Source organism: Rhipicephalus sanguineus, chromosome 3, assembly GCF_013339695.2.
Source record: "Rhipicephalus sanguineus isolate Rsan-2018 chromosome 3, BIME_Rsan_1.4, whole genome shotgun sequence".
Classification (NCBI taxonomy): Eukaryota; Metazoa; Arthropoda; class Arachnida; order Ixodida; family Ixodidae; genus Rhipicephalus; species Rhipicephalus sanguineus.
The window spans coordinates 177,303,861-177,319,161 of record NC_051178.1 but is presented as its reverse complement, the minus strand read 5'-3'; the positions used below and the strand labels follow the sequence as shown (position 1 = coordinate 177,319,161).

The window sequence follows — 15,301 nt, the reverse complement described above, 5'->3', positions numbered from 1 at the left end:
AACCTAGTGAAACTAACAGAAAATCAAGCCAAGGAATGTATATGGGCGATTTATATTATGTAACTGCATTGTGATAATTATGACATAAATAGAAATGAATTAAACTGGACGAAAAAAGCAACGTTACCGCCGGTATAGGGAGCGAACCTACAACCTTGGGATAACACTTCCGATGCTTCCCTCCACCTTACTGGGTATTTCTGTGCGTTTAAACCTGGGAGTGTAAGCCAGCGCCGCCTGTAGCTATGACAGCGAGTGCGGAACACTTTTCTGCTGGCTGGCGTCACGTAACACGTTTCTGATTTTATCTATACAGAAGCCTCGCCAATGTGTCCTCAAAGATGAGCCGTGTACGAGTGAATGCACCCGTATAGCAGGAGACGTTCTCAGCAGTAGCATAGCCAGAAATTTCCGGTGTGAGGGGGGGGGGGGTCAACTATACCTTATGTATGTTCGTGCGTGCGTTCGTATGTGTGCGTGTATATATACACATGCAAAATCGAAAACTTTCGGGGGGGGGGGGGGGTGGAACCCCTCCTCACCCATGGCTACGCCCCTGGTCCTCAGCACGGCTGGGATCAAAGGTACTTCACCACAGAACAGTATATATGTGTGTACTAACGAGTGCACAGTTTTGTTTTAATTCAAACGAGATAACAAACGAGCGTTGGCAACAATTTCCTTGGTTTTCTTTTTTCTCGCGGCTTCAGCGGCGAGCCGCGATGACGAGGTGGGTGGCTTCCTCCCCTTTACGCCAGGTTGTGCTTCTTGTAGAGGTCGACCACTTCCTGCACGTCTTCCTTGGAGCCGAGGAAGATGGGACAGCGACCGTGCAGCGTGTCCGGCTGCACGTCCAGGATGGGCTGCTTGCCGGAGTGCGCCATCCCGCCGGCCCGCTCGATCAGGAACGCCATCGGGATGCACTCGTACAACAGGCGAAGCTGCTCGCGTGAAAAGAGATGGCCCGAGGAGAACGTAATGAGCATGCCGTGACTTCCATATGTCTACAGGGCGTGTAAATTTCGTCAACCAAGGGAGAGAGAGGACCATATTAACGAGCTCGTTCGAAGTGTCGGAATGGAGGCAGCGAAGTGCGCAAGTACGTACATAGATGTAATCTGCAGTTCGCGCAGTCGGCTTCGCGGGAAGTGAATTTCGCTACTTCTGGTTCACGCGTCCACTGATGCAGGCTTCCGTGCACAAGCGCCAAAGAAGCAGCATTTCCGTAAAAAAATCGTTACGCATAGGCGTGCGCAGGGTCCTCCATTGGGGAGGGGGTCAAGTCTTACCGCACAAGTTCAGTTTTCATGCACGTGCACCGCATAAGTGGCTGTGATCCCAGGAAAGAAATTGGCTCGCTACTCAGACAATAATGTTACGTGGTGTGACGGTGAAGAATCAAGCAGTCAAACCTTAGTACACTCACCTTTCCATTGGGAGCGTCTTTGGTAGCTGGGTACATAAATATGCCGCCGTACTTCAGCGTCCGGTGGACGTCGGCGACCATGGAACCGATATAACGGGCTCCGTAAGGCTTTCCACTCTGCGGAAGCCAATAAAGAACGACGCGTGTCTGTTAGTCCCTGCATGCGGCTAACTCGGAAGACGCTCAGCACACACACTGTAGAATCTAAAACTGGAACACTGCTTACTCCTCGGAAGCGGCCATAGAATAGAAGGTATTAAGCTTTAAAAAAAAATAATAAATCATCCTCAAGATTTCTTGCTTTAAAGATTATAGTGCCGCTTCAAAGAAAAAAAAAATCTGAATGTCAATTTCAGACATGATTCGTGCCTAAAATGTGCCACTTCAGTGGAAACGGTAAATAAAATTCGACATCGTGTAAACAAGCACCGCAAACAGGCTTTGCTTGAAGGAACTGGGGATTTTGTTATGCCCACGGTGTAATAAGTATTCTCTTCAGGTGCAGGACGCTCGACAGACGCGACCGACCAGATAAAGTAGCGACGGCGGGCGCCCTTCGGTCCGGTGACGGCAGCGCCTATCGGTTGGCTGTACGATGCAACTTCAATAAACAAAAGGTTTTTATCTCGCGTTGCTATAACAACCGGCGCTTCGTGAGAGATCAGAATTCAGTGACAGACGGGAGCGTGTTCAACACGTATGATCAGCTGCCATACACGAGTGAAACAGGCGTACGTCTTGCTCTCTCCGTCACTGACCTTCGCGGGAAACCCTCACCGATTCCCCTCGTAGCGCCTGTTGCTGAAGCAACCAGATATTAATACGCCAGTTTTCACCGCAAGAACGAAGCAATGAATTCAATGGCAACAAACCGGAATGTTATACCAAGTAAGGGTAACAGGTAGTTTCTTTAATGGGACACTAAAGAGAAACAATGAATTGGTTTACATTGATAAAGTGTGCTCGGAGAACTATTGTGTAGTTTATTTCACAACAATATGTTTATTATTAGAGGAGAAAACCAAGTAGTTCAAAGTTTCATTTTTAAATTTCGCGCCGAACTTTGTAATTCGTGACGTGAAAGATTTCAAAGAGCATTTAACGTATTTTGGCGCCACTGGCTCGACGAAATTTCCACAAACTCGTTATGTCAAGTCTCTGTCCCCCTCAGAGGACAATGTACTTCGATTTAACCGATTAGGAACTACGTAGGCCCAAGCAGGCGCCGTCAAAAATATGTGACGTCACGGAAAATGGTGCGGGAATTCCAAGGTGGCGTCGCCACCTGTATTTTCTTTTTGCGCGTTTTCTCGCTTATTAAGCGTCTTCTCGCAACAAGCGTGGTGTTTTTGGTATCGTGGAAGACTACTTTACTAATGCGAGAAAAATCGTTTTGCTCTTTAGTGTCCCTTTAACATGCGGCCTGGCGTAACTCAAGAAAACGCTGGCGAAAGGAAACGCGGCAGCTGCAGCGAGCGAAGCGACCTTCGTGCTGCCTATCGCTTCAACTCAAGCTGAGTGGTAATGGCACAGCACGTAGAAAAGTATTTGATTCTAAAAAGACAGGGCATGCAAACACGGACACAAAGAAGTCAGGAAACCACAAACGCCGACTAACAACTGAAGAGACGCACAACGGCGGAAAAGAACGAAGGCATGAAAGCTTACCTGCGCATGCCCATGCAGCAGGCGAACCTATCAATCCGGCGCGCGTGGGGGTTTATCGTGGAAGATTACTGTTAAGGCATTTGATTTCATCGTTATGCATGTTAATCGACGGTTGGCTCACGCATGCGCAACCACTATTCTCGATATGCCATGCTTCAATCATCAGGCGCGTTTCTCCATTTCTATGCCGGTACAACACTGCGCATTCATCGAATTTTGGCGTGCACTTACAATCTCGACAATGTAAAGATAGATTAGAAGGTGAGTCTCCTGTTAGCGGTCTCTTATGTTCCAACAATATCTGGTTAATGCATCGGCCCGTCTGTCCTACGTAGAAGCGGCCGCAGCTGAAACTTATGCATGTTGATCGAAAGGTATTGAGCCGTCCGATAATCCCTGTCACCATATAGGCCGCGCCCGGCCGCTCCTAAGTGCGCAGTCCCTTCCGGAGCCACGCACCTCTTTCCGGGAAAACCCATGGGCCTTTCGAGCGACGGAAGACGGCCAGGCGAGTTTCCTCTTCGCTTGAGCCGCAAGCGTCGGCTTGCCCCGCGCGCTTTCACTCGCACATAGAACATACGACGCACGGGCCGACGTTATCGCCCTTGGACTTTATGCGGAGCCTCACGGCGACGCCGACGGCAGAAATGTGCTTGGAGTGTCGCTATAATTGCTATCGCAGTAAAGTTTCGTCATACCGACGGTAGCTATCCGTTGCTGTCACCGGACCGTTGGGCGCACACTGTTGTTACTTTATCCGGTCGATCGCGCCTTCCAAGCAAGTCGTGAAGAGTCTACGGCCTAAAACGTTTTCGATGCTATCGTTGGCGTTGCCGCCTCGCACCGTATTCTCTGGATGCCAAAAAATGCGATGGGGAGCAAAAAACGATGTTGACTTGCTGTGCGAAAGTTTTTTTTTTTTTTTTTTTCCTGGGAAAGGGGCGGTTTCGGGTATACATGGCGGGCGAGCGCTCCATTGAGGATATGGCGAAGAGCCGTGCTCTCACAAGGATTGGAAAAGATAGCGCAATTTCAACGCGATAGCGTTAATCGTTTCGCAGAAATTCCGACTGTCAGCGTCGGCGACGGTGTCGGCGTCGTTGGTTGCGAGCGAGAAGATCGGCGCTGTCCATGAGAGAAAATTCGAAATATATGCAAATAAATAAATAATAATACATCTTCGGTCCGACTGAGAATCGAACCCAGGCCTTCTGCGTGGAAAGCAGTTGGTCTACACTTGGAGCCACGCCAGCGCTTGAAACTGCTTCGTGAAAAAACGCTATAATAATGTGATGTAGTAGAGAGGGGTCTCCTCAACGCATGTAATATTGCGTGGCAGAATCGTAGAATCGCACCAGGCGTCAAAACATGTGAACTTGCGCAACGCGTGGGTGGTTAAAGCTGCCCACCAATTACAAAGTGTGCAGGTGCGCGTGACACGTTACGGTCCGCGTAGTGGGTACTTCGCCAATTTGCAAAAGGAACAGTTATGGCGTAGTGGGCACTTCGCAACTGTACTTGCAGAAGACATTCTAGGATAGTTTGAAACGACCAATGTTACGTGCACAAACGTCCCTTTCTTTGCGGTACGGTTGAAGGCGATGGGCACGGTGCCCTATTACGCTGTCCCGTTCTACTCTTGAAGGCGATCGAAGCTCAAGCGTCCTCCAAATTTTTACTCTATTTCAAGAATCATACTTAATCGTGGATGTGATCAGCGGCGGTTGTAAAGCCTGGGCAAGCCGGCAGCTAATTTCCCGCGCACCCAGTGTTTCAGGTCGCGCATCTTAGAAGTGGAATTCATTGCCAGCAGCCAGCGTCCTTCAGACCGCTGGTAGTTGCGACAGCGTGCGGTTGTGATCATTTAACACTCGCTGTTTATGTTTACCTGTTCACGCATGGCAGCATGATTGTTAATTAAGTTATTATATAGCCAATGGTTGCTCCTTCCCAGCGTCTCCTTAAAGGTTGTCACCGCGGAAATGCCAAGTAATCCCTCAATCGACCCAGACAAAAGCCTATACACACGGCCGCGGAAATACAATCAGTAAGACTTTGGCGCACGCAGCGACACCATTTGCAACTCGCAATGAATAAAGTCGTTTACAATAACGTCCGTGACTGACCTCTGGGAACTTCTTTTTCTTGACGTACTCCGTGACTGCAGGATCCCACGTGCCGGCGTATCCTTCATTGATGCTGTAGATCTTGCCACGAGGCTTGACCTTCATGTCTGGATCCGTGAGGATGAACTCGCCCATCGCCTGCAATAGATGGCGCCCGAACGATGCATCTAAGCTGAGCCTGTTCAGTACAAGGAAACTGTACAGTGCGCAGGAAAACAGCTAAACAGACGTCATCACCGTATGAGCAAAATGGCTACGAGCATTGCCACTTCACAATGAATGTAAGGAAATGCTGCTTAATGGTTGCTATTCCACTCGCAAACATTTTAAATTTGGCGATTTAGCTGTCATTACTTATGGATGCATTACTTACTGACAGCTCCGAACAGATGAGCCAGTTAAGAGTTCTACAAGTTCTGTTATTGTCAAGCATGGAATTAAGCGCCAAGATGTTCGATGACGACGTAAATTATGCATGTTGATCGAATAGGTTTGAGGTTCACGCAGCGCGGGTAGCCTCTCTTCGATGTGCACTTGCGAGTTTCATACAAAATTGGCGAATTCAAGACACCGAAGAATGTGCACAACTGAAACTTCTTGGTGGCAAACGTCGTGCACTCTAGAGGCCACAAATCTTCCAGCACACAACAAAGGCAAACAAATTGAGGGCAAGCGAAAGACGAAACTAAGCAGAAACGGTGCACTTACGGGATCCAACATGAATCCGTTGACCCCCTGGCCCAAGCTTATGACGACCATTGTCGCGCTTCCATACAATGCATACCCCGCGCACACCGCGTTCCGCCCCGTCTGCAATGCATCTTTCGCGTCTGGTCGTCCTGAGCTTGTCTGCAATGGAAGAAAAGAACGAATGCAACAAGAATTACGGGAAAACCTATTTAAAGTGATCGTCTAAGTTATGCGAGAGCATTAAATTTGCACGTGCCCATACATACCTTGTTTAGCGGACATTGTGCGGCTGATTAAACGGAGCGTTAGACAAGGTCCGTTTGTCTTCGTTTATTTATTACAGCAGAACGCACTGTTCGTTTCGCCTAAACCGACATGCACGAGTCGTGCGTGTGTGCTTCGCTATCATGACATCACTACGGTGCCAGTGATCTGCCAGACTGTCGCGCATAATCTGTGCCTCCTTTACCAACACTTTCAAAACCGAGGTAATATAATTGTTTGTGTTTTACGTCCCAAAACCACGATATAATTATGAGGGACGCCGTAGTCCGGAAATTTCGACCATCTGGTGTTCTTTTAACGTGCGCCTAAATCTAAGTACACGGGTCTCTATAGCATTTCGCCTCTATCGAAATGCGGCCGCTGCGGCCGGGATTCGATGCCGCGACCTTCGGGTAAGCAGTCGAGCACCATGAGAACCGAGGTAGGGGACTTGGGGGACTTGCTTACCACGCCGGCAGGCCCATTTTCGATACCTTATAGGGAATAGATCTTTATGCGCGTATAACATCGAGGGCAGACATATATACCAAAGTGGGCAGCGGTAGCCAAAGAAATACTCTCGCATTTAAAACTTGGAATGTATAAAAAGAGGACGTCATGCATGCCGCCCTGCAAATTACCCGACGAAAGATGGCAAAGATGGAGCCAATGGACCCGAGGCAGTCAATGTTGGAGGATCCGTCCAGAGGGTCGAAGCACACCACGTATTTTCCCTGCTTCTCGGTCTCCACTTCGACCACCGTGTCGTTCTCCTCGGAGACCAAGAGGCAGGTGGTGAAAGAAGCCTTTAGAAGGTTGATGAAGAGGTCGTTGCTAAGCACGTCCAGCGTCTTCTGCTCCTCGCCCTGGACGTTCGTGTTGCCCGCCATGCCGTACCTGCGCGAACACAACCGCGAAAAAGTGGCAGCTATCTACAGACTACGACTATATACAAGACGATTAAGGCGAAAGCTTTACACGTCCAATTAGTCAAGAAATTCCCGAGATCTGGCGAAGCCTGACGATACTTCGCGAGACTTCAGAAATGGTGAAAGAAAAACTACGTGGTAAAAGTTGGCGCTAAAAGTGACGTGGTGCAAGTAAATGTGTGTGTCGTAGGCGTACCAAGCGCCACATGACCTTATACGTCAAACGACGTCCTCAATGACATCACTCCACGTCATATCGTCAAAATTTGCAACGTCATCATGATGTCATTACATGACGTCACATGACTTCATCACACGACATCATCGCTTGGTTAAAGCTGGGCGCATCCCGGAGGCAGTCCGAAACCACCAAAAGCTTGCGGAAGAATGGGGTGGGAGGCATACAATTAACTGAGAAGAAAAAGATGATTGCTTTCGCCTTCGAGTCGTCTCGTCTTAGGCGAATGCATAAGGTACTGTGTGACCTTTTATTTCTTACTCTGCGACGGTAGCCATAACGCGTTTCACTAGCGTCATCGCTCGAGCACAGCTTATTCAATAGCCCAGTGGTTCTCAGGCATGGATGCTTCGGGGACCCAATTGCGGACTGGTGGAAGTGATGAGGCAGCCCTTGCAGTGAGAGAAAAGGGTGAGGGGTAATAAATTAACACAACATGCAGCGTGAAATATAGGTGCCTTTTGTTTCTCCCTAGCAAAGAATGGTCAAACTACAGTACCGCGCCAATTCGACCTCAACAGCTTGTCAGTAAGTTGTGCAGTCTGCAGCCACATTCAACCTGTTTCTAGCTGTGTTTGGTCTTTTAATATAAATGCCTGGAAAAAAGCATGCTGATGTGCATATGTCGTAGAAAACTGCGACAAAAGCTTTACAGCCATGTCATGGAGAAGGGGGAAACATAAGTCAGCTCCGCCGCAATGCAAAATTGTTATGCGGTGAAGCATAACAAAAATCAGAAGGGGCCGCTGTCACAGGTGTGCCTCCAAAAAAAAAAAAAACGCGTTTTAACGCGATAGCGTTAAAGAGTCCGGTGTCGGCGTCGTTGGTTGTGAGCGAAAAGTCGGCGATGTCCATGAGCGAAAATTCGAGATACATGCAAATAAATAAAACATTCTCGGTCCGAGTGAGACTCGAACCCAGGACTTTTGCGTGGCAAGCAGGTGTTCTACCACACAGCCACACCATTGCTTGAAACTGCTTCGAAAAAAAAAGAAAAAAAAAGAGAGAGAGAATGCTATATGAATGTCATGTAGTGGGAGGAGTGTTTAACACGTGCAATATTGCATGGTAGAAGCGTGCAATCGCGCCGGGCGTCAGAACATGTGAATTGCGCAACGAGTGGGTGTTTTAAAGGCCCAACCATTACAAAGCGCTCAGACATATTTAGTCATCAGCAGCAGCAAGAGCATCAACAAAGTGAGCGGCTACGTAGGTTCGCGTGTTGCCTTATGGACGCGTAGTGGGCCCTTTGCTGATTCACCAAAGGAAGAATTATGGCGCATTGCGCACTGCGCAACTGTACTTGCAGTAGGCATTCTAGAACAGCTTGAAACAGCCAGTGCTACGCGCACAGACGTTCGTTTCCTTGCGGCACGGTTGAGGCATGCACCGAGATCCGAAGCCAGGATATACTATGTAGCAATCAGCCAGCCGGCGTCAACCTGTATTGCCAGAAGCAAAGCCTCCGAGATGAGGAGACGTTTCGCGACTTTTCCGCTATGGGATAGCGCATAGGCGCCGCGAAAAAGACGGGGCCTGATTACGCTATCGCGTTCTCCTCTTGAAGGCGAAGCTCATGCATCCTCCGAGTGTGTTTTTTTTTTTTTTTTTTTTTTTGGGGGGGGGGGGGGGGGATGGGTTTCGCGCACCCCAAAGAACGGCTTCGCGGACCCCATTTGAGAACCACTGCAATAGCCATTGCAGGGTTCTTAAGGGTCAATAAGCGATGGTGATTCCATTGAAATATGAATTATGGCGGACTGTCTGAGAAAAACAAACAGAATAATAATTGTTTCTTTTGCTTAGCATTCTCTCGTCGACGCTGTCTTCTAGGCTGTCGGCGTAGGCTGTCTGCGATGCTCTCCAGAACTGCAACACAGCCAGTGACAACAATTTCGTATCGCCTTGACAATTTTCAATTACGAGCAAATGCTGAGATATAAGTAATATGAGTAATTTTATTATGGATATGGCCAGTGACAACCTTATAATGCAGCTGCAAGTAGACCACCGTCCAACAGAATAACATGTCGATGCGCCGGCCAATAATACTTTGATTTACTTCCGTGAGATAACGGCGACTGGATGCGAACTTCTTTCGTTATCGACGTCGTCTGGGAACTATAATTTTCAACGCGCATGCACGGACGGCTGGTACAGTGCTGTTTTGTGGGCGATAATTGCACTCAATTGCCTGGTATACCCACCAGTCACAATATACATTAGGTACGTATAGCGCAAATAGTCGAAGCCATAAACCACACAGCGTAGGTGTTTAAGTAAAAGAATGAACGTCCAAAGTCGCCGTGTATATGTATTCAATCTGGTCGCCTATGACTGAAAGAGACAAATTTTTCAACGGAGAGAAATTACGAATCATGCAGAAACTAACATCTGCGGTATGGTTTCTAGTGAAACTTGCAAACACTGCATTGTTACCTAGGCTAAAATGTAAGAGTAAACGGTATTTCAAGTCCCAAAGCAAAACACGTACGAGCTACGAGATTAATTCGAACTGGGTTTCTTTAAAAAAATGGTATAAATTAGAGTTCTTGGCCACCGCCCGCTGCCGCGGAGGAAATTAAACGTGCAGATCGCATGCTCAGGTGAAACTGTACGCCTGTGTATTGGATGAGGGCAATGAAACAAAAGCCATGGCGCCGACGTTGTGACATTATAATCCAGAGGTCTACTGTGCGGGACTGTGCATATACGAGCCATCATTATTAGAACTTGCTGTTAGACTAGTTGGTAATATGTCATCTTGAAAATTAGGCGCAACTTGGCACTCCCCCATGTGCCAAGTTTCGCCTAATGCGAATGAGGGAGTGCCAAGTTGCGCCTAATTTTTAAGATGCCAGCCGTCATTCCGTGAAATCGCGCCCAGAATTGAAATATCAATTGATACAGTATGATAGCTGCCTATACATAGCCTTCATAGATTACGAAAAGGCATTTGATTCGGTCGAGATGTCAGCAGTAATGCAGGCACTGCGGAATCAGGGCGTCAACGAACCATATATAAACATACGGGAAGAAATCTACAGCGGCTCCACAGCCACCATAGTCCTCCATAAAGAAAGCGTCAAAATCCCAATAAAGAAAGGTGTAAGGTAGGGAGACACGCTCTCATCAATGCTATTCACCGCATGCTTACAGGAGGTTTTTAGGGCCCGAGATTGGGAAGAGTTAGGGAAACGAGTTAATGGAGAGTACCTTAGTAACCTGCGATTCGCTGATGACATTGCGTTGATGAGTAACTCAGGGGACGAATTGCAACTACCTACTACCCATGCAAGCAGAGCTATACGTACGCACGGGCGGACCCAGAGGGGGGTGGAGGGTGGAAGAGGGTTTGGATGTTCTGGTCCCCCAATCACTTTAAATATATATATTATCCAAGTAGAGGATCTATCAAGTCCTCCCCATAAGCTGATTCCCCCCTCCCCCACCCCACCTCGGAAAAATCCTGTATCCGCCCCTGCACGTACGACACAAGCGAGTTGAATAATAATAATATCTGGGGTTTAACGTCCCGAAACCACGATATGATTATGAGGGACGCCGTTAGGGCCGTAACTAAGGGGGGGGGGGGTTGAGGGGGTTCTGACACCCCCCGAAATTTTTTCATGCTTTAACTTTTAGGGTGACACTAAAATACTTGCACGCCTTCACAGCGACCATCAGTCGCCAAAGTTAGCTGTTCTGCGCACAAACACCCCCCGAAAAAAATTCCTGGGTACGGCCCTGGACGCCGTAGTGGAGGGCTCCGGAAATTTCGACCACCTGGGGTCCGTTAACGTGCACCTAAATCTAAGTACACGGGCCTCGAACATTTTCGCCTCCATCGAAAATGCAGCCACCGCGGACACAAGGGAGTTGAAGTGAGCCCAGTGACAACGCTAAGTAATGTTTGCAATTTGACCTTCAAAAGAATTACAGGCCGCAGCGTACCGATAATCAACCGCGCTCCTCACACGAAGACATTCGCGGGGGACACAACTTCCATGAGGCTGCGAATGTCAATTGCTAAAACCAAATTTTGATTCCATATATTTCATAAACGCGACGCAGGCACAGGTACGCGCTGTGGGTCCAACTCCTACATTGTCTTGCTGGCAACAAATTTACTGAGGATGCTGTTACTTTGTTGAAGATGCGTGTGCGCGCCTGCAAATATCCTGTATGTTACCCGCTACATATATATTACATCCTCCGAAGAAGGCTGGACCGCCAGCCGAAACTATTGGGGTAAAATAAATATTTGTTTTGTTTCCTATATTGTAGTACCAAGTTTTTCACAATTTTTATTACGGTAGCCAGAAGAAGTTCTCTATCATATATATATATATATATATATATATATATATATATATATATATATATATATATATATATATATATATGTTTCCACCTGTGTGTGAAAAGAATTTCATCTATAGTAACAGCGAGAACCGTGACGGGTTCTATATATAGTTCACTGACGGCCGGTGTAATTAATGAAATTCTGCACATCCACTTGCGTATGCGTGTTTGCGTCGCATCTAACAGGAACTATACGAAATGGAATCGAACCAGAACGTACAGCTGCTGTGGGTACGTCACACACACACGTACAGTGACGGTCAAAATTTTGTGGACCACGGCAGCGCGTGGCAGACAGCACCGAGGCGCCTTCTCACAGCTGCTTGCGAAGCTCTAGAGCGCGCACTGCGCACGCGCATCCTTGTTTACCTGCCGGCCTGATCGTTCGTTCGCTTCAAGTGCGCGCGCACCAGAACGCCGGAGAAAGTGCAAGGTGCCGCTACTGCAGTCACCGCGGAAGCCCCGAGCGATTTGCCTGAAAGAAAACTTTTCTACTTGGCGAAAGCTTTGTCCTGGTCTGGAAAAATTTTTCGTCAGCTTTCAAGATTTTTCTTCTTCATTCTTTAACTCATGTGGGTTTTTCTTGTAGGTTCGTGCTACAAACCGGTCGATGCCAAGTTTTTTCTTTATAGCGCATATCAACGGGCGCATGATAGTTGCACTGAGCACCACAAAAAAAAATATTGCAGCATGCATGAGTTCCGCGAATGGAAGCTGCTTATATGTCTCATCACATATGTCGATTTGAGACAAACTGACGCAAAGCGTATTTTCCACGCTGCGAAGCGTCTGGGAACAAAGCGCAGAGTGCAGCGCGCACCGAGCACTGCCAGTACAAGTTACATATTTGCGTCGCGATATCACCGCTCGGTGCTTCCGTGGCGACTGCAGAAGCGGCACCTTCCGATTTCTCTGGCTTTCCGGCGCGCGCGCACTTGAAGCGAGCGAACGAGCAGGCCGGCAGGTAAACAAGCATGCGCGTGCGCAGTGCGCGCTCTAGAGCCTCACAAGCAGCCGTGAAAAGGCGCCTCGGTGCTGTCTGCCATGCGCTCCCGTGGTCCGCAAAATTTTGACCGCCACTGTACATACCATTATATATATATATATATATATATATATATATATATATATATATATATATATATATATATATATATATATATATATATATATATATATATAGCCCGCTCGCTTCCAGTCCGGACGTTTCTGTTTGCCAGTACGCGAAATATTTGCTCAAAGATGGCTGTTTCATATTTCAGAGCTTGACAGCTACCGACCACCCAGCGGAATTTCGTAGCCCTCAATCTGTTGCAGCGCGCAAGAGAACGCGTGAAGAATAAAAACAGGCAATTAACTCAAAGACGGGATCAACTCCCGCCATGTCCATACTTATGTTCTCTCGTGCCCTGAACAATACGAGTTCTATGCACCGTTCACACTTTTATTTGACGTATACAACTCCTCCTCCTACACTTCAAAGAACCAGCCTCGCGTTTAATCTTCATGCGTTAGTAACCGTAAACTCCGAGTAAGCCGGAGCAGCTGCAAACAATAAAAAAGTGCGCTTACTGTGCCCACAGTATATATACTATACAGAATGACGGACGGACGGTTCGCCAGACCCCCGAAGCTGACTTCTCTGAAAAGCGCAGAGTTACTCCTCAGTCGCCATAGAGGATCAACTGATGCAAAACTATATGCAACACTGACGTACTCAAACAGCATTAACCAGCTAACGTGCTGTTTGAATCACGACCTATCTAAAGTGGATAGGAGTGCGCCAGGGTCCGCAGCTGCTACATAGTTGCAGCAGCTGTAGATCCGCGTTGTTTTTCTGTGCGGTTTGGGTCTCATTGTGGTGTCAACCTGAGTGTGCGTGTATATGTCTGTTTTGCAAAATACGGCAGTCAAATCTGCCCATTATTCACACAGACAAGTAATTTCCTCGCCACAGAGGCCTCGAGAACTTCATCTCGAACGTGTATATTTGTTTGAGCATTTCATGCTTCGTGGAAATCTGAGTGCCAGAGAAAAGTTGTGAATGCTACGAGCGTTGCATTGAGCCTATCAGTTGGCGCGAAGGACGTAAGAAGAGAAACCTTGGCCAGCAGCCAGCGTGTGTGCGTGAAGTAGACTTGTTTACATCATGAGCCTGCCCGAAGACCACCTTTCTAAAGGACAGGCTCGGAAAGAGCTGCGTTATATATGTGACGAAAAATAAAATAATGAGAAGCAACTTAACAATAGGTGTTCCCGAACTTTTAATCAGTTTTTACACTCCGTTATGGGATTCTTTAGATTAGTGGATCTCGAAGCAGAGGAAAATTACGAGCTCTTCTGCAACTTTGTGATATCACGCAGCGCCATCGGATTCTAGTGTCATTTGCACGCTCCGTCGAGTGACATCCCGCCCCACCCCCACTGTCAGTCTTTTTTACAACGAATATTTCACAATGTTACACACAATTATTTGCACAGAGTGCCGTAAGCATCATTGCATATACAGTAAAGGAGCAAGTCTCCTTCAACGTCCTTCGAACAACGACTCCGGCTTATCAAGCTGCAAATCACTGTTTGGCTGGCAGACAGCTCGGTCTGGCGATAACGCAGTCGACGCACGTTTATCTGTCTTTCGAGTACTGCATCATAGAAAAAAAAGCCCCTAGGTCAAACCCTAGAAAGTCAAGCCCTTCAGCGTTCGCCCTGTATTCGACGTTTCCTCCGGAGCATGCACCAGGGGAAAGTGTTTTCACTTACTGAGCGCACTCAGTTGATGTCGAACTTATGCAACAGGAAAAGCAGCGGGCTATGCGGGAAACTGAGGGCATATTCAGTCTCTGGCATAACGGATATGCTGTATAGTTGAAATTTTCTGTCTAAAACCGCGGTGCTCGCAAAGGTTGTTTCTCCTTTGCATAAAACAACAGATTGAAGTGCGCTGAAATTCGTCTCACGTAAAAAGTTCGGGACGTCCGAAAGTTCTGGCAGCCATGTTATATAAACAACGAGCACTTTAGCGCGCATAACTCACAGCTGGGCGATGCCGGCCCGTCGCACGGCTGCGGCGACCGCCTTGATGGCGGTCTGGATGGCAGTCAGGAGCTGCGTCAAGTCTCCTGTGGCACCGGGCACCTTTCGCTGCTCGGCCAGGACGAACCTCGTGAGCGTCATAGCATTCGTGTCGATTGTGTGTCGCGAAGCCATGTTGCGGATGGGCCCCTCGGCTGCGAGGAAACACACACGCGTGAAACGTTCGCTAGCGCGGCCTGCGAGGCACTGTCGAGTCGACGTTAATTCGCTTCGCGGGATTCACCTCTCGCAGCCTTATCGCTGGCCGGAGGGCGTATCTCGTCTCCCAGCGACGTGTGGGCAAGGAGGTCTTTCGAAGGTCGCCAGGATGGGAGGCTGCGGCGAGAAGGCCGCGAGAAAGAGCTGGGCGAATTCGGCGGGACAACAACTACTTCCCGCTCGCTGCCTGCCTCCTCCGATGACAGGGGAGGAGTTGCCGCCGCTGGTCCGGCGCTGTCCCAGACCGCGGCAGGCCGGACGCGAGCGGGAGACCACGCGTTGGTTTCCTAAGCTCGTGTACACC

General features: G+C 48.3%; 1 protein-coding gene across 1 annotated transcript; it reads right to left on the bottom strand.

Annotated features, from left to right (window-relative positions):
* Nucleotides 1–613: 613 nt before the first annotated feature.
* LOC119387722 (fructose-1,6-bisphosphatase 1) lies at nucleotides 614–15,270 on the bottom strand. The gene is made up of 7 exons (XM_037655201.2): nucleotides 15,023–15,270; nucleotides 14,741–14,933; nucleotides 6,816–7,071; nucleotides 5,929–6,069; nucleotides 5,221–5,358; nucleotides 1,427–1,543; nucleotides 614–941 (listed from the first exon to the last, which is right to left on the bottom strand). Exons 2-7 carry the CDS (start codon nucleotides 14,911–14,913, stop codon nucleotides 750–752), a joined length of 1,017 nt encoding a protein of 338 aa, XP_037511129.1. The 5' UTR covers nucleotides 14,914–14,933; nucleotides 15,023–15,270; the 3' UTR covers nucleotides 614–749.
* Between the last annotated feature and the right edge of the window lie 31 nt (nucleotides 15,271–15,301).